This window comes from Vespa velutina, chromosome 14 (assembly GCF_912470025.1).
Source record: "Vespa velutina chromosome 14, iVesVel2.1, whole genome shotgun sequence".
In the NCBI taxonomy this organism is placed as follows: domain Eukaryota; kingdom Metazoa; phylum Arthropoda; class Insecta; order Hymenoptera; family Vespidae; genus Vespa; species Vespa velutina.
The window spans coordinates 414,707-442,149 of NC_062201.1; the positions used below are offsets into that span (position 1 = coordinate 414,707).

Consider the following 27,443-nt stretch of genomic DNA (forward strand, 5'->3'; position numbering starts at 1 on the left):
ATGGTATGGCTAATTCTTTATGGAAAGAATATGCGAAAAAAGAGTAGAAGAAGGTTTGCCTGGATTAGCTATTTAATGGGGACCGATTGGAGACGTCGATCTTATTGTGGACATGCAGGATAATGATAAAGAACTTTTTATTAGTGGTATTCTACAGCAAAAAATAACGTCATGTTTAGAAGAAATCAATCGATTTTTGATACAAGATAAACATATAGTTGCTATTATGAGAGTTGCTGAAAAACGATTAGATAGCGATCGTGCGGACAGTGTCGTAAATGCTGTCTTAAAAATTATGTGTAAGTTTCGGCTTATCCATGGTTAATGCTAAATTTAATAATTTTATTTTGTTTTCGCCACCTTTTTTTATCTTTATCTTATTTAAATAAAGAATTTTTGATTATAGGTATTACAAATTTGAAGAGTATCTATCAACTAACTTCCTTGCCTGAACTTGGAATAGATTCTATAATAGATATAAGAATAAAACAAACATTAGAGCGTAAATGTGAAATATATCTCACGGCGGAAGAAATTAGATGCTTAAACTTCGGCAAACTCATGGAAATGTTTAAATAGATAATAGTAATGATAATAAAACTGCTAAAAACGAAATATTATTTGGTATAAAGATGTTGATGTATTTGTTGAGTGAAAAACTGTCTTCTTAAATAATTATCCCTCCTAAAATTTATACAGACGGAGGTTAAGGTGAGATATTTAACATTTCAGGTATCAAAGTCTGTGGTAGCATTTCCAAAATATTAGAACTGAAAATTAAGTCGCCTGCGACTTATTTCTTACGCGGGACGAATTATGGATTAAAAACTATAGAAGAAATGGTCCATTTATTTCTACCAGTATATTCTTTTACTAAAAAAATATTTGATTAAATTAAATATTATTGAACCTGTTGTATTAAAATGGTATATAAATTTTCAAGTAAAGCAAATAGATGCAAATACATGGGACCAGAGATGTAGAGAAGTGGAATACTCATAAAAAGAAATGTGTTCAATACAGGCCTGAGAGATAAATGAGGATAATATCCCGTTGTTTGAGGAAGACCTGCAGACGTCAGCAAGAAAACTAAAATCAGGGAAAACTTGAACGATGTTCATTCCAGGGAATACCTCTTGAGATGATACAGTTTGTAGCCAAGACTAAAATTAAATGATTATTATTCCTATTCATACAATGATAACAGATAGTCTTGTTTTAGTGGAGGACTTAGAAGCTGATCTTTATTCCAGAAGAAGACGGGAACGTAGCGGTAGGATTAATAACCTGCAGGCTCTTATATATACTCGATTCGACTAGCAAATTGTTTAAACGATCGTTGTTACCTAGGATGAACAAGACAAGTTATCACCAATATAATTTGAATTCAAGACTCCAGAATGAACACTAGATACGACGTTATAACCCTTGAGAATAATGGCTGATACAGTAGCTCAGACACGAGCAGGCCCTATTAGAAATGTTGGGATAAGACCCTAAGTCGTTTCGTCGCCGATCCTCCCCACGGTCCCTTCCAGGGAATTGTTAGCTAACCTCACAGCTAATTCCCTAGCAAAGAGAATTAACGGTTTTGAAGATCCTCGATTTTCTATGACAAATATAAATTAGGTTAAGTTAGAGAAACAACGACATTAACTTATCGCAAAAATCGAACGCTACTTTGTAGATAATCTATCTGAGAGTATTGTGCTCAAATTTCAAGTCAATAAATCTGATTGTTTCTGAAATTTCTTTCCGGTAAGGTCGAAAAACGCAAAAGAAAGTAAGTGTCCAGTTATTTGGATGATAAAGTGATGTTTTTTACTTATATTTAATCAGCGATTTCTGACCACATAACGTTCCTTCAGCTGCAGGATGTTTTTTCTACTTTCTTGTGCTCGAATCTCCGATCAATCGTAACGCTGTTTCTCAAATTTCATGCACAATTAGTAGTAGCGATATCCGATTTGCTAATGCATTAAGTTCATCTTCGACAAAATGCTTTTATAGTCATCGTACACAAGCTTTGCAGTAGGAAGATTTAACTATTAAATCTATTACGTTACGAATAATATCCAATAATCGTCGATACACCATAAAGCAAAAAAAAGCCTCGTTTGCGTCAAGTTCCATCCCCAGAAACAGTAAAATCTGAGCTTTTACCCATTTCTGCTATCAATTTTTGTTCCTCCTTTACAGCATTTTTCAATGACATCTTGCACACACTCTCTACCGTAATATTAATGTGCTCGATGACGATATCGTAAAACAACTGGTACATCAGTTTCATAGGTACATGAGTAAATCACTGGTACATGAGTAAATCCATGATTCCACAAAATTTTTCTATTCCTCTTACACTAATCCCTAACAATCGAAATGCTAAAATAATTCGTCTATTCATAAACTTCATTTTTTATGAGAGGACTAGAATTGACACTAGTTGGTTCGCAGGAATCACACGAAATTATTAATGTAAAACTGAGTCTACGAATGCTCGATTCTATGAACTTCACTTCACCGTTGCATGCCTTACACTTCACAACATTAGTAATTACAGAAAAAACGATAAAAAAGTTTAGAATTCTGTACACATACAAAAAGACACAACAAAACAAGTATACCCGCCGAGTACGTACGGATTGAATCGCGACTCACTGCTTGCAGCTGCCCGATCGTTCTACCTAGAAACACCTATAATTCCGTCAATTTTCCGAATTTTAATACCGGATATGACTTAATTTGTTCGCAAAACATCAAAAAAATAAAAATGCAAAAAAATCGATGTTTTAAAACTTCTTGGGTGTTCAGACCCCTTAAGTGAATCAAAATATGCTTTTCAAATCAAATTATTTAATAAAAAGAAAGGAGCAATAATTCAATATAATAGTTCATACATTCACTAGATGTACTGCAAAATGTTTGACGTTACACTCAGAAAATATTTTATTACTACATGGTAATCGACATACATATTTTAAAATACATATTTTGAATGTTTAATAAAATAAAAGTTGTTTTCAATCTGAAATTCGAAACACATTTTATAAGGTAGTATGGATTCAAAATTTTATAAAGAATAACATCAATATAAAAAAAAGCAAAAGACTTTTCAAATAATATACTACTTGAACTTTATTATCATTCAAAACTTTTAAGGAAATTGTCATCCTCTTAGAGGTTAGCCCAAAGTAGATCAATATATGATAAGGATTTATTCTCTTTGATTGAGGTGTTTTTCGAAAAAATTACTAGATTCCATGATAGTCCTGGTGGACACTTTTCATTAGGACGAAAATATATATATATATATATAGACGATCCATTTTAAAAGAAACAAATGATTTTGGTAATATATTAAGAATAAGCAATATATCATCCAGAACCATTTATTAGTAGTATAGAAATGTTGATTAATACATACATCATATCACATTAATATCTATAAAAAATATACATAACTCATATATTATAATACATGTTTTAATACATATAAAAGAAAAAAAGTATAGAATCTTGGCATTAATGTTCATATTTCATTCTAAAGGTTACAAATCGCTAATAAAGATATGAGCTTTATCGATAAAAATAAAATATTCAACGAAAAAGGGCAAAAATCTAGGTTTTTGTAAAAACTTTTAATACGTTAGCAAATTTTTGTAAAAACAATAATTTGCTAACGTATAGGTTTAGGACATAAGTATATTAATAATTTTAGGTACAGTATAAAAATCTGCATCAAACGATGCAAACAAAAATATAAGTTTTTGTTAAAGAAAAAAGTACAGTTGCATTTTTTTGATTCATCGATGCACAAAAGTGCATAAAATTATTTGCTTATTACGCATGGTCTGATACCATTTAACTTTCACTTATGTATGTTTAATTACTTAGCCATCTCATACATTGACGTTATATTTACATATTATATATATACGAATACATATTTATTAACTAGGCAGTGAGTATTTCTCTACTTGACGATATTATATAGATAATGATCGTTATATTACGCAAATTAAACATATTGTACTTATTTCCTTATAATCGCAAATGTTTCTTGATTATTATTTCTTGTATAAAGGACAAAATAATTATTGTTATATGATATAACGATTAATAAAATGTTACATACGATTAATAATACATTGCACATAAAACAATTGATAAAAAACAATTAATTGATACTTACGTCGTTAATTTCGATAGCAAATTATTTATATATGATGTTGTAGATAGTCACTCAATCATTCCTCATTCAATGTACAATGAGTGTAAAAAGTATTCGTACAGCAATCAATTTGAACAAAAACTTTATAGAATTTTGTTTCTTATTGATACAGAGGGCGTGTCAGAATAGAAATGTTTAACAAATCTCATGCATGATTCTTTATCCTTGCGACCGTATGGATCCGTTATATTGCATTGATATTTGAAGAATAAGTATCCATCTAAACACATTATTGAAAACTAAGTACTTTACTAACAATCCCTAAACTCGGCCAAAGATGGCAATATGTTTTTATCTACTCATTTTTTTAGCGATTATTCAAGAAATTCCCAGGAACAGATATATACCAATAGGAATATGTAGCTTTTAGGAGAAAGTACTATAGATACCTGAGGATATGTGTATCAACATATACCTAAAAAGTAGTATTATAAATATTTGAGGTTGCGCATGTATCCGTCAACATTTATAAAATTTTTCAGTTATAAAATTGAGATCCTCTATCCAAAGAATTTTCACGTGTGTATATTTCTCTTATCTACGAATATAACTTGTATAATGTATATATATATATATATATATGTGTGTATATATATGTATGTATATATTGTATATATATATATATATATATATATATGTGTATATATATGTATATATATATTGTATATATATATATATATATATATATATATATATATATATATACTACACAATCAGTATAACTACAAATGTTGACGCGTCCCTCAATTGTTCACAATATTTTCTCTTACGAATCATATACCACTATTAAAAATATTTAACCTTGAAAATTAATTGGATACTCGCTAAGAAAACCCATAGATAAAAAACACATAACCATCTTTATCCGGATTTAGACCTTTTTAGTTGAGTATCTAGTTTTCAGCAATGTCTAACCGGGCAATAAATAAATAGTAAAACTAAATGCCTAGGCGCGACGAGCTAAGGATTATCTATCGCCTAGACTTGAAATATCTCTCTAATTTACACTAGAACAAAGGGGCACATATGGAATATTTAAACATTTTAACGAACTATCCTGATGCATCCCCGGCCAATGGGTATCTATTTCTTCTCTTTCCATGCCCAGATCATACTTCTGCCCTTTTCATTCCCTTTCCTTATTTCACTACAATCTTCGCGGATAATTTTACAGACGTCAAAAGGTCAGTCAAGTTACATCTTTCAGATTCACGAGATGTAAACTTTCGAGTCTTATTAAACATTACTGGTTATCACTCCTTCAGAAATAGCCAGCAAAACTAACTACATATCATTACATAAAATACATCAACAATTATATCTTATTTCAACAAATATACTGTGATAGCTTCAATTTGCACCATATTTACTATCGCATATCTATCTCGCTTGTTTCACGGGATCCTTTAAAAGAACCCGCGTTCTCTCATTAATGTGTGGGAACGCGGCGAATGGTATTTTACTGATAGCATTCAACGGTATCCTACCACGGTGCCATCGCCCTTATTCATCACGACCAGTGCATCTATAGCTCTGAGAACAAGAGACGGGAGAAATTCTCCGTACAAATCGACTATCATCGCTGGTCCATTGCGAGGCGTGTATCTGGAAACGCTCTCATAGTTGCGCCCTCACGACGCAACACAAATATAACTATTTTTTTCATATTTACGAATTTATATTGTATTTTTAGATTGAAAGATCTATTTGTAAATTATAATCGTATATATAATATTCCGGTAATATAAACTAGATTACAATTATTAACCGATCAATTTTAACAGGAATTTTTTATACCGTTAGAGTAAAAACGAGAAGCTCCACTTTTCGATAATGAGATACATACACAATATTATCCTCACTAATTTTTTGATCAGGAATAGAAGAACATTGATACTGATCCACTAAGTTATATTTTTTTCCTGAAGGTAGGTTTCAAGAAATGAGTAGATCGGGCGAGAAACGTTATAGTAATTACAATCAAATCAATTCAGGAAAAAATAGTTCGCATTCATCGTTATTATATGCTCCTCAAACAGAGAAATCAAACAGTATGACTGCCTTGTCTAGATAAACGTAATGAAAGAAAATATTAAGATAGTTTGTTTAGAGGGTAAAAATAATTTTACTGTTTTCTTTGAAGTATTATTGAAATTTTGTTATTGTAATCATGAAGTATATATAGCTCATTGAAAAATATAATATATACATGTATATATTTATATACATATTTTCTTAAGCTTATTATATAATTTCATTTGTATAGAAAAATTAGGCGAAATAATAAAATATAAATAAATAATGTAGATACGAAATAAATTGTTTATTATTTAACAATTCTTTATTGTAACACTTTCAAGTAAAAAAATTATCATTCGATCATTTCCAAAAAAATGATCATTCGATCATTTCCAAAAAAATGATCAGTTAGTATTAATTCGTCATCAAAGTTTTTATAATTAATCTTCATGTTAATTGTTTGATATATATATATATATATATATATATATATATATATATATATATATCATAACATGAATAATTTATATTTCTATGTTTACTTACTAATAAATTTCCCAAATTTTGTTAAGTAAAGGTAGTTCCACATTATAATCTGAAGAACAGAGATAAATCAAATGTAAGAAAACATAACATATAACGATGAGTTCAATAAATGCAACAGGATCCAATTCTTTGAATAGTTATACAAACAATTGAAGATAAAACGTATAAGAATATACAGAAATGATTTATTTTGAATGCAAAACAAAATGTTTTAATTAATAGATAAACAATAAATAATATAACAAAACTGTTTATTAGAAATTTAGAAATAATGATAATATATTATAAAAATATCTATAAGAAATATTCATCTGTAAGCAAATTGACTAAATGTTTTCTGTCAAAATACAATAAAATTATTTAATTCTTTAACTATGGATTTAATTTAATTCAGAAATTTATTCCTTATTTTAAATTAACAAATTGTTATTTTTATTTTCTATTTTTTTTTTTTTTTTTTTTTTTTTTTTTTGAATAAATCTTTTTTAGAATTTCATTATTTTCCTTTACGATATTTTAAAACTCTTCACAACTAAATCGTATCTTAATTTTCTGTTTTTAATTTCGTGACATCTGATAATGTATTTACCATTAAAGTTGATTTTTGAGAAAACCAATAAGCGTTGATCAATGAAAAAACTTTTCCAAGATCTACATTTCTACCAAAAAAGCTTTCATTAATTATTTTTAAACTTTTAAAGAAGATAAATTGGCTTTCAAAATGTTGAATTACTTCTAAATTTTAAATTGATATTGAAATACATGAATATTTATTATATTGATTAATTTTTTAATGTTTAAGATTGATCAAAACATTAATGATGTATTGATATTCGTCTATAATTAAATCATTAAATATTACATCATACAATGTCTATAACCATTAGATGTACAGTTAAACGATCAGTATAGTACTGAAAAATGCAATACAGATAATCTCAACTTAACATAACTAATATATTATTTAATAATATATATTTTACATATCAGATATTTCCATGCTAGTTTAATTAATGGAGCAAAAGTTTCTTAAACCATTAAACAAGCTGTTTTTCGTATGCCAGGATAATATAGGATTCTTATCCACTAAAATTCCCATGATCACTCATGTGTATTATCCTGTTTATATGTAACAATAAGTATTGTCTGTAAGTATGTCTCTTCTTATTCTTAACAAAAATAAACTCTCTTACTTTGTCACCTGTTTCTTTTTCACTTTTCTGAATTTATATCTAGTTTCATAAGTGACTTTAGAATAATATTATACAGCTTATAATTTTTTATTATGATCCAAGGGCTTCATATAAACCAAACAATGTTTCTGAAAATCTCTTTCAATTTCATGGTTATATAAAAGTTGGCCATCGACTCTTTAATATATATAATAATAAAATAAAGTAAAATAAAGTATGGTAAACTTATTTCATCAGATCGAATAATGACTAACACGTTATAAAATAAATTGTAAGAGCAGATTGTGAAAGACTAAAAAAATTCTTTTGTTTCTTTTTTTTCTATCTTTATTATCAGTCCATATTTAATCTAATTTATTTATTTATGCATAATCTGTAGAACATTTTTATTATTGCATATTGCTAAGATTAAATTAATTGCTAGCTTATTATAGTCCTTTTTCTTTCGCTAACAGTAATTGTAAGTTCACAGGATACACGTTTTAATCATATCAGTAATTTTGCTAAATTAGAGTCAACCGAATGTAATATTCACACACTTTAGTCTTTGACCCATCGGTACATTTACTCTCCCTTGCAATTTTCTGATGTTTACTTTTCCTTTGTTTGTTCAACAATTGAACAATTGAACATCTACTAGTCAAGATTAATACTGTATCTACCGATAAAACAATCAAATTCTATGTGCCATTGGTGAACGATACAATCGTACTTTTTCTTTATATATATACTTACTATTACTGTTTCTTACTGATTGCTTTTAATTATCATACCCTTTTCATCACTTTATGATGTAATACCCATCTTTCATTGTGATAACCAAAATCTAATAAACCTTACATAATATATTTTAATATGCATACGGATTGTATAGTTTATATATTTTCACATCTAATAGAAATCTATAATTTTATAAACAAATGAATAAAAAGATTTACATCCTAAAACTACTAGGCTACACCATTGCATTTCGATGAGATCGTCAATTGTCAACAAAGTCATGAATTAATTATATATGTGAATCTAAATAATGTGATAGTTATATTTCACAAATATTTTATTCTAACTATATATTCGAATACGAAAAATTTGTTTATATTCGCGTTTCTATGAATATATTTTATTTCTTCAAAAACATTTTTGGAGAATTTAAATTAAGTAAATCTGTTTTATACAATCAGACATGATTAACCATGTGTGTGGTATATAACTTATTTAATACTTCAGACTACTAAAGCTTCTTAAAAAATATGCTAGATGGCGCTTCGATCTAGAAAATTCATTCGAATTTTAATGAATCCGCCTTAAATATATAGTTTCTCATTCTCATCTTCCGATAAAAATTTTGTAGGTCTCTGTATCGTAAATATAATGATGAGAGATATCAGAAAATCGAATATATGCTTCAAAAGCAGTTCAAACGAAATGGAAATATAGCTGCCATTTTTGAATCGAGTCATACAATTTAATCGCACTTTATTGCATTTTATTTCAAATAATTGTGTATAAATAAATGTCTTATCGATTCGAATTTTTGTTTGTTTTTTTCACGTTCTCTTAACATTTTCGAAGTATAAGTGTTCCTGAAATATAAATAATAATAAATATCAATTGCAAGCTTTAATAGAGAATTACATAAGTACCATTAGAAAAGTTTAAGTACCATTAGAAAAGATGCACCGAGCAATAGACTCTTTAATCTTATGTCGAGATCTAATGGAAAAGTAAGTAATAAAGTATAATCATGGATTGTATTATTCCACTGATGCATTAAAGACGCCATTTGATGTGAACCATCGATCGAAATAATCTGTAGAAATAAAAAAACAAATTTTTTGATTAGATAGAAATTCCACAAAGGAATATTATTTACTATAATATTTGATGGAAATCTTTTTGTTTTTTCTTTTTATTATGTTTAAAGATCTGCATGAATCATGATATTATCTAAAGCTGTGAATTTCTTTCTCTCTTCCTTTCTACGTTTGACAATATGTGAATGTTTCTGTTATAGACTATATCTTTTATAAACAAAAATTAATTTGATCGAATCTAATAAAATTTTATACGAAATTTACCAAATGTATGAAAAAGTGCTATCTAAAATTTTAGATATATCATTTGAAGTATTTTAAAATGGCGATCGCAAAAACCTACAAATTAATTATTAATTTTTAAGAAAATAGCTGAAGCAATTCTAATAAAATTTCACACAAAAATGTCGTTCGATATATTAGACGGGATTTTCGTTATTTTTCGAATTTTTACTCACATGGATGATTATTATTAAAATTTTAGTCCCATGTATCGTTTTTGATACACACTGAACATCATTTTCAGGCCAAATAATATTTTTGTCAATGACAGGTAAAATGAAAGAAAACAATTGTTTATATCACTATTATACACATTATGTTATTGTAGCTCTTTTAAAGTCCTGTACTAATAAAAGTACTTATACGTAGCATGCTAATGAGTTGTCTATTGTATAATGCAACTTTCTTTAATTATAAGCATTTACTTTGCGTTTGGTTGCTTAAATATTTGCATTATCGTGAAAAAAATAGGGACAAAAGAAAAGATTAATCATTTATACAAATATTAATTTGAAATTTGATACAAATATTAATTATTGAATGTATGCATTCAGTTGAAACAGTTCGTTTAAATTGTTATGAACTTAATAAAGAAATAATATCAAAAAAAAGAATTAAAATGAAAAGAAATTAAAAAAAATAAGTAACTTTTTTGTTGTTCTTGTACATTTTCAATATGAAGTAAACTTATTTGTTTGTTATATTATGCATTTTATAGTTTTAATATTTAATACTCTATTAAATAAAATGAATTGTCAGCTCACAAAAAAAACCAAAAAAATAGATTATTTTTATATATTTATCAAGTTTCATAACGTGTAATGTTTCTGCCACTCATGGCATAAAAATGACACTTATTCAAAAATGGCTTGGCAGGGAATTCATTAAACGATTAAATTATTAAATTACTATGTTACCTGAAATTGTGATTCCTTGTACATACAACAACTACATGCATTCGGTCCATATATATTGCACAAAGGTTTCCGTGAAGCATCGTAAACGGTAAAACTCGGGCCCAATATAGAGAAATTTTGTTCCACACTCCCAATTAAACCCGTACTCGATACCGTAAGTTTCTTCGTAAATAAAAAAAAAAGAGCATTTAAAATAGAATATGAAATATGAATTATTTAAAAAATTAGCGTGCGTATGTCTATGCAATAATTATCAATATTCATAATCAAATCAAATAAATAATCAAAATAAAATGAATAATACAAAAATACCTTCATGAAATGATATTACTATAATATTAAAAATAAAATATATCTATAAAAATAAATGTCTGAAAAAAATATAATTAAAACTAAAAATATAATTAAAACTTAAATTACAATTTTTTGGAATGTATACCATCAATGTCTCTAGAGATTTCAAAGTAATCTGCTGCTATCGGAATACATTTTTAAATATATCAGAGATTATCTTCCAAACTCATTAATACGATTCTAAAGATCGGATATATTTTTAATTGTTTTATGATGTTTTAATTTACTTTTCAAACATATCTTTTATGATCTAATTCAAACATTTTTAATAAAACTCCGGACAAAATAATTTAAGCTTTGTTTAATTCAATTTGGAGATCATTTTTAATTTAATTGTTTCATATTTGGATCGTCCAAAGTCCATATATGAAGCAATAGAGGAATTATAAATATATGGATATTCAACAGAATTATGTTAATATTTCAGCAAAATAAATGATTACTTTAGGGACATCCTGTACAATGTTTTGTATGTGTATATCTGGGGGTGTATAAACATAATAGAGAATGAGATTAAGACGAAGATACTGAAATGTCATCAATCAAGAACAGAATCGAGATCAAGTGAAAATTATTCACACATTGAATAGTTATCAATAATTAACACACAATTTTATAGTCCTTTGTTCGTAACATTTTTTAAAGATTCCTTTAAAAAGTAATATTTACAAAATTAAAAATATATTTTTTTATATAAAACTAAACTCTAATTGCATGGAAATAATGACAATGAATTTTATAGCTTACAAAAAATTGTGAATATTACCAATGTTACGTACGATTTGCATAAAATTAATTCAGTAATTAACCTGTTAAGTTAAAATGAAAATAATAATGTTCTTTAAAGAATTATTAATTACGCATAACTTACGTGTACTGGTCCAGGCATATATTTCCATACAGGATTTTTCTTAATAACAAACGCCGTTTCTCCAGCTTGGTCTAAGAAAATTAACGTAAAATTTGCGACTCTACGTATGTACCTTTCTTCGTTGTCCTCACGAGATTCCGTAGCTAAAAAGATCGTTTCAGCTTTTGGTACTTTCACTCTATATTGTTTTCTATTTCCAGATAATCCAAATACTAAAAAAGTATAAACAGTTGAAGATGATTATTTTCCAGGTAAAAATGAAGATTTGAGGTATACAATATATCTATGTACATAGATTGATAATAAATTAAAAGCTAGTTGAATATTTCTTTTGTTCGAGAGAATAGAAAAACAAACATGTTAAAAAAAATTTCATAATTTCATGTGTAAAATATTTAAAAAATGTATAGTACGAAATAAAACATTGTCAGTTATCGAATAAATCGGAAGTTGAATAATTGTTAGTTTTTCTTATCGAACATCCTGTACTTTTTTCAATAATTAAATATTTTAACTAATTATCTTTAAAAAATTATTAAACAAATCTAGATCTAGATCTAAAGTTAATAATTAACGAGATATTAACCTGTGAAATATGCCATGTTGACAGAAATAGTAACACTAATCTTAATGAAACCGAAATTTATAAAAACTACAAGCAAAAATTATAAACGCCATTAATCAAATAACACCTGAAATGTTACAAAAAACAGATGTATAAAAAAGTATAATTATAAAACGTTGATTGTATATACAAGAAAATGGTGGACATTTTGAATATTTATAAAATTAAATAAACTATTATTTTTGTTAGTGTTATTATAAATTAATTCTAAACTTTTTTGTTTTCAATTAACAGCCTTAGTAAAGTAGTAACTAAACTTATTGTAACATTGTTTTTCATTACCTCTTTCGTTACATCTTAAGATTGTTTACATTTGAAAGTGTATACTATTAGGTACATAATTATACATGCTAATGTCTTATTAATTATTAACTTTAAATCTGTGCTTGTTTAATAATTTTTTAAAAATAATTGATTAAAATATCTAATTAATAAAAAAAATGCAGAGTGTTCCATAAAAAAAACAATCATTCAATTTTCAATTTAATCAGTAGTTAGAGTGTTATACTCCATACTCTTAAAACATTTGACATATGAAATTATAAAACTTTTCGTAATACTCTTTTTTTCCATTGTTCCTAACTAACGAGATATTCGACTGGCCTTTAATTTATAATCACTCTATATAAGTGTATATATATATACATATATATATATATATATATATATATATATATATATATATATATATTTTGATATTAGGTCTTTGGAAAGTTCTTAACGATTTATGATACATTTTGATATCGATATTTCATATAGAGTTTTCTAAAGTTCTTTTTTCCAAATGACAACATCGTATTATATTATATGTATAATACGTACAGCGACATATCAAAAAAAAACATATGTAAATATAAACAAAAAGCTCTTTATGACCATGTCTAACGATAAATACGTTACTAAATTACATTATATCGAATGATAATAAATTAAATTTAATATGAAAATTAATATGGCATATGCATATACAACACGATTACATATACATATATTCCTACGTAATCATATATGTATCCTTGAATTTTCATACTGGAAATTAACTTTTTGAAAAACGTTAATATTTCATAAGGTTTAGAAGAAAAAGAAATTTACATCCATTAAAGTTGATTATCTTTTGAATTTCCAATTGTTCAACTCCGGCTAAGAAATGCATTCCCGAGAGTACATTCAATTGAGATCTGGGTGTTGAGACCCAGTCCGTAGTAGATATTGGTATTGGTCTTCTGCCCGAGTTATTTTCACCTGATTGTAACGCCATAGTAAATATTTCTTATTCCAAGATAATCTAATAAAAACGGAAGGATGAAGGAAGCGAAGGAACAAGGAAATTGCAATGTTTACGTACATAAGTATATATACATATAAATAGACGTACCTTGCGGTTGTACCGTGATAACAATAGGTCCTCGAAAAACCGGTGGTATACTAGATCTTTCTTGCGCCTCTATTTCCATATTTCCATTCATTACGAAAATTTAATGCAGCAAACTTAACAGCCTATAGTTTTGATCTAAAAATTTAAGTCAATTGTATCTAAGGTCGTCGCATACAGAAATCTATTATATATATTATATATTTATGAACAAATTAAGCACACATTTATGTACATATATTTCAACGTTTCTCCACAATGTATAACGTTTCGATCATTCTCTATCATCACATTTCACGCTCACTATACTTTCATTTCTTCTTCTTCGTTAATGAAACAAAAAAATTTAATTTTAATTTGAGCACTCACATATTTTACATTCTATGTAATATATTCTATGGATATATATATATATAAGCGTATTATGTTGTTATTAAATTTTTTTTAAAGATTTTCTAATAAAAAGAAAAAATAAATAAATATCTATATATACCTATATATAATATATCGAACACTGAAGTCAAAATATTTTCTCACAGCCCTAAGTTATCCGTTATACTGTTATCTTTGATAAAATAACAGCTTATCATGACGATGGATAAGCGCTATCTTTCTTCTAGGTTATTCGCTTACCAAGAACAAAAAAATCTCGTTAATGCAATCCAAAGGCAATTATTAAATGACAGAAAGATCTAAGTGAGGAATGAGTAAGGAGGGAGAGAGGCTGTTAGAAAGTTGATAGAATAGGTAAGTTATATGTATAGAAAATGATAAAGCCATATTATCATAAAAATTTTTATTTTTTTTTTATATTTCTTGGTCGTACTTATTAATCGTTAGTATTATGTATGTATATTACGATTCTTCCTCTTTCTCTTTCTCTCTCTCTCTCTCTTTCCTCTCTCTCTCTCTCTCTCTCTCTCTCTCTCTCTCTCTCTCTCTCTCTCTCTCTCTCTCTCTCTCTCTCTCTCTCTTGAAAATTGCATATCTCGATTTAGAAATTAGTTTTAGCAAGATTCCATGTATATAGCTGACATAGTAAAATGATATTTTATGAGAAGAAAAAATATATCATCACGAATTTTTGTTATATAACGAATATATATATATATATATATATATATATATATACCTATATATATATATATATATTTAGGTATATATATATATATAGGTATATATATATATATATATATATATATATATGTATGTATATGTGATCTACCCTAAAATTTGTCCTTCATTTTTAAAGTGAACGCGAAATATGTGTGCGATATTTATGGAACTTTAAACACACATGATATGTATTCGTTTAAATAGAGGTGAGGTGTTATTTGATAAATGTAGAAAATGATGAATTTGGAGAAACGAAATGATAAAATCTAGAAATGTATTTTCAAACAATTATTGCCATCGAAAAGAACATATAATTTATAAGAAAAATCATTTACTTACTATAAGGAAAAAGGTTGAAAGATTTAAAATTAATCAAAATCTTCCTATCCCTTAAAAAGATATAAAATATAATAATGCTACTTTTATATGAATACAATACGTAATATATTATACAATGTAAAATGTATGTGTGTGTATATATATGTGACAAAAAATTTCCATGTCATATTAAAGGATGTAAGAATGCATCAATATAATGAAAAACTTCAATAAAGAACTCTAATAAAAAGAAATGTTATCTAGATCGACTAATTTAAAATTAGTTATAATCTCGATGAGTTTGGTCATGCTATATAAATTTTCAACGTTTTATATTATCACAATTAATATAACTTTTTTGATCGTAACTTACGGAGTTACGAAATTAACGCATTAAATACCGGATGTATTTAATGGAAATATACAAGTTGATACATATTACTGTTATAATTTATAATATTATATACTGTTAAATATTTGTAAAACCCGAAAAAAATAATAAATAGATAAATAAATAAATATCAATAAAAAGAAGGACAAAAAACAATGAACGTTGTCAGTGTCGGATATTTTCTGGAATTATTAACATAATTCACGGAACATTCATGAAATTTCAAGTCCCTTTTACGTGATAGGAATGACATGTAATATTTTATTTACATTTCATGTGAGTCATTATTTTTCATTTAATCAGAGAAGAAGATAAGCCCTCTCGAATAAAAACAGGTATACCAAATGCCCATATAATTTTCCGTTCGGTATGTTTCTTCAGGCACACCCCACACGCCTTTACTTGTTGCTGCTACCGGCAAACGGAGAGTTCCATGCGCGTTTCTATCGATCCTCAAAGGCTTCTATATAAAAGCTCCCGTCATTGGTGATCGTGGAGCAGAGAACGAATTCCATGTTTCGAGAAACCATCGCGCAAGAGAAATAACGAGATATAGAAAAAGAAAGACAAATTAAAAGGACATTGAACACGATCGTACGACTTACATTATTTATCATGAGGAAAAATTATTAAGAAAAAGAGGGAGAAAGAGAGAGAAAAAGAGAAAGAGGGAGAGAGAGAGAGAGATAAATAGAGAAAGAGAAAGAGAGAACAGTAAGTGAAATGATCGAAATATGATTTATGTTTTCATTGTCCTTATCATGTCAGCACGTTTCTTCGTTTCTTGTCACCTTCTCCTTAATGTTCATTCGATATTTTGATAGGACGGTGTTCACGAACGTGAATAATTTTATTTCATATCATTTGCAATATGTTTATGTTTTTTTTCTTTCATGTCTCGTCAATTATAATTTTAACGCGTTTTTTTGATGCTTATGTTTAAATGTATTTATAGACTTTTATGGTAAATCATGTACATCGTTCGGTAACGTAAATATCATTATGTGCTAAAACATGCGTGTTAAATTGAATGTTTTAAATGATAAAAGGTGAACGATCTGTATAAGGAGTACTTTATTAGAAGAAAAAAATTTAGTTACGTTCATATTTTTTATAATCACTCGCCTACTGATTGTTTGACGTTACGGATTCTTGCTTTCATTTTATTAGTATATTATTATATTCTTATAAAAAAAACTGACATTTCACTGATTTTATGTATTTTTCAAATGTATTTTACTTTCGTAAAATAAGATTTAATTTATTGTTCGCGTTGCTTATTAAATCTTATGCATTAAAAAGAGATTTGTATTATCAATTTACTTTCATTGACAACAATAATTGACGATATTAAAATATAATGCATTAATTTTAAACCAGTCAATTTGTTTCTTAATATGTAGCATGCTTTATTGATCTTACGTTGGGAAACAAATTATACGCGTTCGATGACGTAAAACGAAGGATTATAATAGTCATATAAGATCCCCGCCATACTATTTATTAATATAGAAAAACTATTATAAACATTATAAATATTTATATATATATATATTTGTTTATTATATTCAAATGTAGTGTGTGTATATGTGTGTGTGTATGTGTGTATGTGTATGTTTATATATATATATTTATATAATGTATGTCATCTTATCGATATTGAAGAAAATATTATTTCAGATCGCAATATATTTTGAACTATTGACGTTAGACTTTACACATCGAATACATTCATATCTCATTTAATTATTAATTTAGTTGTCAATCGTTGCAATTGAGTACACAATATTTCTTCGTTTTAAATATTTCATCAATATTCCTTCGTTATGACAAAGAACTTCGCTGTTCCCTTAGGGAAGTCGGTATTGGCCCAAATACAATTAAGCTCATTAACATTTCCATACTGAATAATTTAATAAACAGAAGTCTGATGAATGTAAGCATTGGCTATTTATACATTTTTGTTCTCATTTTTTTTCTTTTCTTTTTTCCTTTCTTTTCTTTTGTTGCTGTTCTTCATTTTAAAGAGGATAAAAAAATCTAATAGATTTAAAGTAGTTTAATTCATTAAATTTATATTAATCCCCAATGAAACATATTTAATAATGATTTAATAATGATAAGGGTGATAAGGAAAGGCAGAAAATATTTCCCGTTTGCACCTAGCGGTCACTTCTATCCATTCACCAGGGCTTATTGATTTTTTGAATTAGCAGATGTTGGGACAAGGTTGGATTTTGACGCTCGTCAGTGTTGGAATAACGGCGCTCGCTCCTGCGCCCTATGAGACGAACGAAGAGTCCTTGAGAAGTGCACTAAATGCTGTTACAAGAAAACAGATATCTTTGGAACCTGTTTCTCAAGAATATTACAATGATTTTCCTTCGCTCAAGTATCACGGAGGTGATATCGAGAGAGTATTCGAGAAGGAACGACAGACCGATCGAATTTTGCCAGAAGGAGACGAGGAACTTGAATTTCTACCGAATGGTGAGAACAAACATACGATAAATCAGCGTTTCCCTAAATTTTCCTATGACAGAACATCTCACAAATCTTGAAATTTTAACGGAACAACATTTATAAAGTGGGTAGATATTAATGACAAAAAAATTAATCAAGTAAATATAAAAGTTAAGAAAACAAGACGAACATTTATTCTCAAATTTTAATTATCCAAAATAAAACACTTTAAATAGTAAAATAATATTAATTCTCGTAATTTTCACGGTATTGACTTTTCGCGGAACATAATGAGGGAAACGCTACGATAGATAATACAATTATTCGTTGCTATAGTGATCGATCAAAGTATGTTTCATTTCAAAGGATATAGGACATATAAAGTTTTATTGTTGAGCTTATCAACGTGCTATGATTTTACTTAATATTATAAACTGTTTAATTATGTTTAAAATTTATATTGTAAAATAAAAAAATCATTTAATACCCCTAAACTGTTATAATTAAAAATTTTTTAATATTTCTTATTTTAATTTTGGTGTACGCATATAAAAAATTTTAACTAACCGATCGCAACGTAATGTCCCGTATTCAGATCAATTGCGATTCCAGAGAACGGACAACTAGAAATGGTGGGTGACGGATTTCAAGGCGTAAACAACAAGTTGCTCGAGAAGTCAGTTATTGATTATTTGGAGAACGCGCAGGAGCAGGTAAAGTCTACTTTTCTTCGAGATTAAAAACAATGAGAGAGTGAAAGAGAGAGAGAGAGAGAGGAAGAGAGAGAGAGAGAGAGAGAGAGAGAAAGAGAGAGAGAGAGAGAGAGAGAGAGAGAGAGAAAGACGAAAAGAAAAAAGGTTCATTAAACGCAAACTCGATAACTTTTAAAAATAACATTTCTATTTTTATTCAAAATTAAATATGTGATAATCTTTAATATGTATAAGTACGTATAAGGATTATTTAAAAATATAATTCCCAAAATTTCAGCCTATTCAAATTCGATTAAAAAGTTTTGTTTAATTTTATTGAGAAAAATCAATCTTCTTAATAAAAAATACCATGTGCTATAGAAATAATTATTTAATAGCTTATTTTTCTACATAAATGTGCATTATGTACACAGGAAGTTTGAACAAATTTAAACGATTTACATTAGATATATGTATTTTATAGACTTTCTTCTTTCAGCATACGCTTTAAAATGTGCGAGTACTTTTTTAAATAAAAGTATAGTAAGTACATATGCGCAGAAAATGATCATTATACAGATCGATCTAAAGCAAAGGTTGATTTCCCTCGATAGAATTAAAAAGAGAAAAGAAAAAACGATTCGACTGAAGATATAATTTTTAATAGAGAACTGTGTACCGTTCCGTGTTATATGTTTTTCTAGCATAATTTCGGACAATCATTTACTATTTTTATATTTACTGTTAATTGTTAATAATTTTAAAAAATTCTTTTACTTTATTTGTAACTAAAAATTTTAACGTATTTCAATAAAAATGAACAAAAAATGATTGACTTCGCATGAAATATATATATATATATATATATATATATATACACACATATATATAACATATAATATATAATATACATAATATATAATATATATAAATATATATATATATAATATAATATATATAATATATATAATATATATTATATATGTATATATATTATTGTTTATTTAGGAACGCGTACCGTCACTCTTTCGAGAACGCGAACGAAGTTCTAATCATAAAAGGGGTAGTGCAACGGAAAATACAAATATAGACGGTCGAGAACTGGCGAAATTGTTTCTAGAGGAATTACAAGACGATTATCCGTACGCTCAAACGGAAACCGAAGAAAATTATTTGGATGCACCGATTTACGAGAAATATAGGGCCAACCAAGGAAATAAATTCTACGAGTTAGTATATTTAACGTAAATGTGAATTTTCATTCTTCGTAAAAAGTTTTTAATAAGTTCTTTTTCTTTTACTTTTTACGTTAACCTTTTCATTCGATGTTATTACATAACAGGAACGAAGGTCCAATGTCATGGAGCGAGCTTTTCGATAAAGGAGATTTGTTGCCAGGTGAAGGAAGAAGAAATGGCGAGGAAAATGATTTCACGGATAAAGATACGGAACAGAATATCCTTTATTTCTTACCAACCGAACGAAGGAACGTAAATGCGAGGTATCCTTTGGGCCGAGAAATCGATAAATATCGAACTTTAGGGAAACGTTATCCGGTAGCTAAAAGAAGTCCAAAAGAATTCCAACAAGTGAAGAGACAAATTATGGATCCAAAGGTAGGTTCAGTTTTGATAGATAGCTAACAGTAAATGTGTTTTTTTTCTTTTTCTGTTTTTTTTTAACGTTGTCATAAAGCTTCGTAAAAGATTTCTATTATTTACATTATTTTCTTTAAAGGTCGCACAAGATCTAGGCGCATTATTCGGCACGCAATCTACCCTGAAGACTCGTAATTGTACACGTCCGCATAATCATGACCACGAACAAAACCACGACCACGACCATGATCACGTCCCTGATCATGATCATGATCATGATCACGATCATGATCACGATTGCGATCACGGCCATGAAAATATTCGCGTTAATACGTCGGAAGCTCCAAAGGTAATTCCTATTTCCAAGGGTCAAAAGGAAAATGTCACGAAGATCAATACATCAAAAGAGAAAGGCATCGAAGTGAAAAAGAAGAATATCGATTGGTCTCAGTATTTTGGTATCGATCGTAGGAAGAAAAAGACTACATTCTTGGCCAGGCCAGGTACACAAGATCAAGATGACGAGTGGATGTTGCAACGATACTATGAGGTATATTTCTTTTTTTTTTTTTTTCTAATATCCTTTACCGTTGATCTTTACTGAACTTTTCATTAAGACGACTTTTCTTCTTTTTACGCCATAAAAATAAAATAAATATCTTACATGTCATATTTTTGTCCAATTCAATATTATAATTCATTCAGTGTTTTATTATTTTTTTTAATATAAGACATGCAATTCAAATGGGATAGATGAAAAGTTCGTTAAAATATTCTTAACGATGAACGGGTTAATAATAACATGCTTACAAGGGAAACAATAACATTAACGAACATTACATGAATCCATTTTTCAATAGAACATGGCCGAAAATTTGAAACATCCCGAACGAGAGTCCGAGAGTGAGAACAATGAAAGGAAGGAGAAAGTTAATCAGATATATGCGATATTGAATAACGTTGGTATGGATTTAGAAAAGGTTTGTAAAAAAAAAAAAAAAGAAAGTAAATCAGTTATTAATACAAGAATATTTATATCATAGGACATTTAAAATATCGTTATAATTAAACACGATATTGTAAAAAGTTTGATTTTTTTTTTTTTTTTGATATTTATATCTTTCATTAAATATATTTGGTAATATTGTGATTAATCCTTATAATTCACAGGCAAAGGATCAGATCATGAATCGACTAGCCGCTGCGTATTCATTAGAAAAAATGCGTAAGGCATTGAATGAATTTAGAAACAGCCTAGCCGCTCGCAAAGAAGCTCAAAAGTCTGCTTACGCTCGAAATAATTTGACACAAAACCTTCGTAATGACGAAAGTATACAAAAAAAAGAAAACAAACAGACTGGCTTCAATATAAACATTAATGATGGTAGATATATTGTGTATATATAATATGCAAAGATGTGTATAATTCCAATATTAAGATTGTAGATAAGAATTAAATGATTAATGTATTGTTCTCTTTCTCTCTTTATTTATTTAGCTTCGGATGGAAACAAGAACTGTCCGAATTTGGAGGAAATCGAACGACAGTGTAAGATTGTCGATAATTTAACTGGAGATAACAGTCAGATGCTATATTTACCATGCGTTATGCTTCAAATATGTAAAGCTTGCGTATGTACACAACTTACTTAAGTAATTTGTAGCTAAATCTCTTAATATTTATCCACTTTTCTATTTACTATTTACATACTCTAATGCTTCATTGTTTTTCTTGGCTACTATTTATAGGGTCATTAAATATTTTTTTTTTAATTTGGTTAAACATTTGGTCGGTATTTTAAATAAATGGTCAATATTTATAATAAAATATCATTAAACATGTAACAATCCAAACGAAAGCCTGATGTAATTCTTTACACTAACTACAATCTTTATATATACTGACTATTTATTTTACAAAATAGTTATTATTAATTAATAAAGTATTGACCAAATAAATAAAAGTGATTTTCTTTTATTTTGGTTTGTTCCATATTATATAAAAAAAAAAAAATTAAAATCAATTTTCCGATAATTTTTCGACTTCGAACATTGTCAAATGATATTTAAAATAAAATATTAACATATATATATATATATATATATATATATATATATATATATATATATATTTGCACTCCAGTTAATTTTGTTATATGGCCTATCTAACAACTCCAGAGCATTTTTGTTATATTCACTACATATAAATATACATACATTCTCTGATAAATGTATATATAAAAATGTAAATATATACTAATTTATATATTTATTATATATAAATTATATATAATTATATATAATTATATAAAATTATATAAAATTATATAAAATTATAAAATTTTCTTGCTCGTTACAGATACCAAATGAAATGAATGAATGTCTAATGAATTACGCGATAGAAGTACGCAAAGTTTGTAACAATCAAAACGAAAAGGGAGCTCTCATGGAAGACGAATTTTGTGTCACGACAGCTCTAAATCTAATGCAATTGCAACCAAGCATCGCTACCTCCTTACAATGTCGTATTAACAAGGAATCCTGTCTACACCGATATTATTATCGTTATCGACATCGTTATTTACGCCATCCTCAACATGTAAATTATTTTTCTCATGAAAGCTACGATTCCCCGATATCACAACCATCGGAACGATAAGAGATCATTCGAATCTCGAGCAGGCAATCGTATTGCAAATACGTGAATAAATAAATGGGCAGGAACAATAAAAAAAAAAAAAATTAAAAAAAAGAAAAAATAATGTGTCCACTATAATTGCGTGCACTCGAATCGAAACGCGATCTATATGTCATTCTTTTATATTTTTAGTCATCATTTTTCGCGTAAAGACATTAAAGATTAAAATATTATTCGAAATTAAAAGCTTCTATTATTTTTTTCAAAATCGTCATTCATTTAAGCAATAGCAAAGACGTAAAGAATTTAAATCGTTAAAATCGATTCGAGAGCACATCGACATTTATTAGCATGTAATGATTTCTATTCCGTTCTGTTCGTAACAAAGCTTATCTGAGAGTTATATGAGACTTTATTTTATGTATAAGTACTATATTTTACAATATAAACAACGTACATATGTGTATCGATTTAATATATCCACTTACTTTTGTTTTTTTCTTTTTTCTTTTTGTATCGAGAGATGCTGCTCATCTGGACAATTAGAATGTTTTCTTTCATATTATTAAACTTATTTAAAATAATCAAAAAATTATGTACGAATGATGAAGACAATAATTAATGACTGAAATTTATGGATATTTTTATCTATTGATTATACATTATCATTTATACAATTACCAATAATTGATCATAGTGGAATTCTTTTTTTGTACATAATGATGAGCATTGATATATTATATATTAAAAATATCATCAAAGTCCGGATGAGTGGCTCGAATGAGGACAGAGTTGAACAATATAATGGTGAATGTACAAAGATGTACTTATTAAATGCGGCAATTAATATAATTAACATGGAACTCTTCCAAAATGCACTGTTATCAGCAATATAAGTGGCAAGTATGAGAAAAACGTAGTCCAAATTCTGTATGTGATTCCAATATATTTTTGTCTACATATATTTTATGCAAGAAACCAAAAAAAAAAGATATCTAAGATTTAATCTGTAGTACAATACAAATCCTCTTGTCTCTCAAATTTATTATAAAACTTTTATCTATAAAGAGCATAACAATATACATTAATGTCTATATTGTAAAATGTTTAAGAATAAATTAAAAGTATCGATTATATTTTTGTACAATATTTGAACCCATCTTTTATAATAATAATATATCTTATGTTTGTGTTGACATTATAATTATATTTTATATGTCAGTCTTATATTCGGAACATAAACAATATATTTAAACATATATGTCTCATTTCCTGTAATTTATAATCGATATAAAAATAATGAATAATATATATAAATAAATAAACTGGACAATGAAAAATAATCATTTGTTGAAATATTTCAATTAAATATAATATATTAATAAAAATATTCATTTTGGTATGTGTCTATTATACATATTTATAAAAATTTCCTTGGATATTTCATCTAATATCATTTTTAATTTCAAATCTGCTTCTTATATCCAAAGCAATATATCACTATATATCTTGACATTATTATATCACAATATTTTTTTTACAAATAGAACTTTAAGAATGACCTATATTAACTTGTTTAAATGTATTATTTTAATCGTTTGCGTACCACGAGACACTTTCGCCCTTTTCGGACTTTGTGTCGAAAAAAGCCAGGACATTTGGCCGAAACAGACAACTGTTTGTTGTCTGCCCACCCGAAATTTGTCGAAACGCGCTCAGCCTTTCAGACGCATGTACGTCGCATTGCTATCAGCAATCCAATTTGTATTTTGTTGTTACCTATTCTAAATTAATAGAATATATATATATATATATATATTTTTTTTTTTTTCATTCATAACTTTTTATTTTATGTATTGCATATATATGTACAATATATATATATATTATAATATTTCGTAAAAAAATAAGTTATAAATTAAAAATATAATAAATTTGAAGAACAAATAATATTTTATTGAAAGTAACTTTTAGAATGTAAAACATTGATGTTTATGATAACAGATTGGATGAACTCCCTTTTCACATTGTACACAAATCAGATGTGATCTTTTTCTCTTATTTTTAGTGCTACACACTACGCAATTCCGTAAGTTGCGTTGTGGCAAATTTATTAAACGTAGCCTATTTTCATCTAAAAAATCAGGTTGAAAAACTTGTGCCCTCATTTCTTTCATCCATTCACGCCCAATATCAACAATAATTCGCGAAATGAAATCGTATGTGTATAACATTTTATCTGATTCATCTACATCACCCATAAAGGTATTGTAAGAGAGTGAATGATGGCAGGTTTTCTTGAATGTCTTTCTCTACCGTGTCTTTTCTTTGTTACCGTCGCATTTTTATCTTCGCATTTAGTTGAAATTAGTATTATTGGTTTTTTTACGCTTTTCTTTTCACAATATGCACAAAGGAGCACATTATTATCTTTGAAATATTTCGCTTCATTTACATTAACTCTTTTTAAGTGATCGGGAATACATTTTTTATTTCGTCTGATAGTTTCGGTTAAATAAGTATTGTTGGAATATAAATATCTTGCTAATTCAATACTATTAAAAAAGTTGTCAACAAAGACGTGATATCCTTTATTTAAACAATTACTTTCATTTAATAAATTTACCACGGCATTATATCCTAGCCCAAACGTATTTTTGTCACTATTATTTTTTGATTTTGCGCCTTTGTAACAATAAAAGGTTAAACAATATTTCGAAACTGCATCGCACAGCATCAAAAATTTTATACCCCAGCGATGATGTTTTTTGTTTGGCATGGATTGAGTTATACTCGAATGACATAACGTCCTAACTAAGGTCGATTGATAATTCCTTATGAGGTGTATAATATAATTTAAAAACTCTGTTAGCGTGTTTAACAAGGGGTTCAAATTTTACACAGGAATCGTAATTAGAATGACTAGATGAAAAACACAAAGAACTATCTACTAAATGAAAATACTTTAAAATTTCTTGGAATCTATTTCTTGAAAACATTTTCTTGAACCATGGTATCTGCCGTGAATTTTTGCTCCAATATGAAGGTATATTGGGTCTTCTTGTAATGCCCATTTCTAGAATCATTGCTATGAATGCTTTCACCTCCAATTCAGTAACTAGTGTCCATTTCTGTAGTTTAGACAAATCTGATGGTTCAAGAAAACACCTCGAATATTCCGCGTAATTATTAGTTTCGGTAACCATTAGTGACAATAATTCTAAATCAAAAAAAAGGTCAAAGTATTTAATCGGTTTGTTCTCATTAGGAAAATTGTATTCTGCTTCAGAATTGTCGGTATTTTCTTTGGCTATTCTTAGCGGGTCCTCTGCACACGAATCATCATCATGTATCAAAAAATCGCTATCATTCTCCGAGCTACTGAAAATACGTTTCTTGCTCTTCCTAACAGGAATGATATCAGAGTCATTGATGTCACTCGGACAACTTTGATTTTCGTTTACGCTTGTAATTTTAATTTTTTGGCTCATTATACCTCCTTAAGAATAAAATAAGTTAATTATGAAAGTTACTCAATAAACCTCAGCTAACACTACACTTACTTTCTACTTTATTTCGTCTAATAGTTTCTAGAAAGACACGGTTATTAGCAATGATGATCGCATTTTTATAACACTACGTCCAATCCTTTTGCCAGTTGCAAAAAGAATCTTAGTATAAAAGAAATAAACACGAGAAGCGCGGCCCCGTTGTTTACCACATTGAACATAACAAGCGCTATCGCGCTCTTCAGCTTTTTTCGATACGTAATCGAAAGAGCGCTGTCGCGCTCTTCGGTTTTTTTCAATAGGTAGTCGAAGAAGCGCGATCGCACTCCTTGGCGTTTTTTGATCATGTTTTGTCAAAACCCTCTAGTACGCAAACGGTTAAACAAGATAATATACATTTGAAATTTATTACAAATGTTTACATAATTTCATAGAATAGATAATATTAATAATCATAGTAGATGCAATGCGGAAATTGATTTTCTTATTTCATA

General features: G+C 27.7%; 2 protein-coding genes across 13 annotated transcripts; one reads left to right on the top strand and one right to left on the bottom strand.

Annotated features, from left to right (window-relative positions):
- Positions 1 to 7,086: 7,086 nt before the first annotated feature.
- LOC124954045 (phospholipid scramblase 1-like) lies at positions 7,087 to 14,793 on the bottom strand. Of its 8 annotated transcripts, none has more exons than XM_047506297.1 (8): positions 14,718 to 14,783; positions 14,450 to 14,547; positions 14,228 to 14,362; positions 13,945 to 14,137; positions 12,228 to 12,439; positions 11,003 to 11,164; positions 9,653 to 9,799; positions 7,087 to 9,572 (listed from the first exon to the last, which is right to left on the bottom strand). In XM_047506297.1, the coding sequence occupies exons 4-8, from the start codon at positions 14,108 to 14,110 to the stop codon at positions 9,537 to 9,539; spliced, it is 723 nt and encodes a 240-aa protein (XP_047362253.1). In that variant the 5' UTR covers positions 14,111 to 14,137; positions 14,228 to 14,362; positions 14,450 to 14,547; positions 14,718 to 14,783; the 3' UTR covers positions 7,087 to 9,536. The 8 variants fall into 8 exon arrangements, 7 of the variants coding, with proteins under 7 accessions (XP_047362253.1, XP_047362255.1, XP_047362254.1 ...); XM_047506293.1 differs by having other exon boundaries at positions 7,088 to 9,572; positions 13,945 to 14,094; positions 14,718 to 14,780; XM_047506294.1 differs by having other exon boundaries at positions 7,088 to 9,572; positions 13,945 to 14,094; positions 14,460 to 14,547; positions 14,718 to 14,732.
- Positions 14,794 to 14,857: 64 nt separating this feature from the next.
- LOC124954044 lies at positions 14,858 to 24,574 on the top strand. Of its 5 annotated transcripts, none has more exons than XM_047506289.1 (11): positions 14,858 to 14,971; positions 16,431 to 16,763; positions 18,263 to 18,539; positions 19,125 to 19,225; positions 20,213 to 20,433; positions 20,547 to 20,820; positions 20,942 to 21,352; positions 21,663 to 21,782; positions 21,973 to 22,186; positions 22,301 to 22,434; positions 23,162 to 24,574. In XM_047506289.1, exons 3-11 carry the CDS (start codon positions 18,266 to 18,268, stop codon positions 23,459 to 23,461), a joined length of 2,049 nt encoding a protein of 682 aa, XP_047362245.1. In that variant the 5' UTR covers positions 14,858 to 14,971; positions 16,431 to 16,763; positions 18,263 to 18,265; the 3' UTR covers positions 23,462 to 24,574. The 5 variants fall into 5 exon arrangements, with proteins under 5 accessions (XP_047362245.1, XP_047362244.1, XP_047362247.1 ...); XM_047506288.1 differs by having other exon boundaries at positions 18,266 to 18,539; XM_047506291.1 differs by having other exon boundaries at positions 18,266 to 18,539; positions 22,301 to 22,455; positions 23,162 to 23,352.
- The last annotated feature ends 2,869 nt before the right edge of the window (positions 24,575 to 27,443 follow it).

Bases quoted from the DNA above. Each gene is read 5' to 3' on its own strand.
- LOC124954045 (XM_047506295.1), bottom strand. From the start codon at position 14,318: ATGAATGGAAATATGGAAATAGAGGCGCAAGAAAGATCTAGTATACCA. The intron at 12,440-13,944 runs GTAAATTTCTTT...ATACTTTTTTAG, and splicing joins GATAATCAACTTTAATGGAT to TATTTGGATTATCTGGAAAT. The intron at 9,800-11,002 runs GTAACATAGTAA...TTATTTCTACAG, and splicing joins ACAAGGAATCACAATTTCAG to ATTATTTCGATCGATGGTTC.
- LOC124954044 (XM_047506289.1), top strand. From the start codon at position 18,266: ATGTTGGGACAAGGTTGGATTTTGACGCTCGTCAGTGTTGGAATAACG. The intron at 19,226-20,212 runs GTAAAGTCTACT...TTGTTTATTTAG, and splicing joins TGGAGAACGCGCAGGAGCAG to GAACGCGTACCGTCACTCTT. The intron at 21,353-21,662 runs GTATATTTCTTT...ATTTTTCAATAG, and splicing joins TGTTGCAACGATACTATGAG to AACATGGCCGAAAATTTGAA.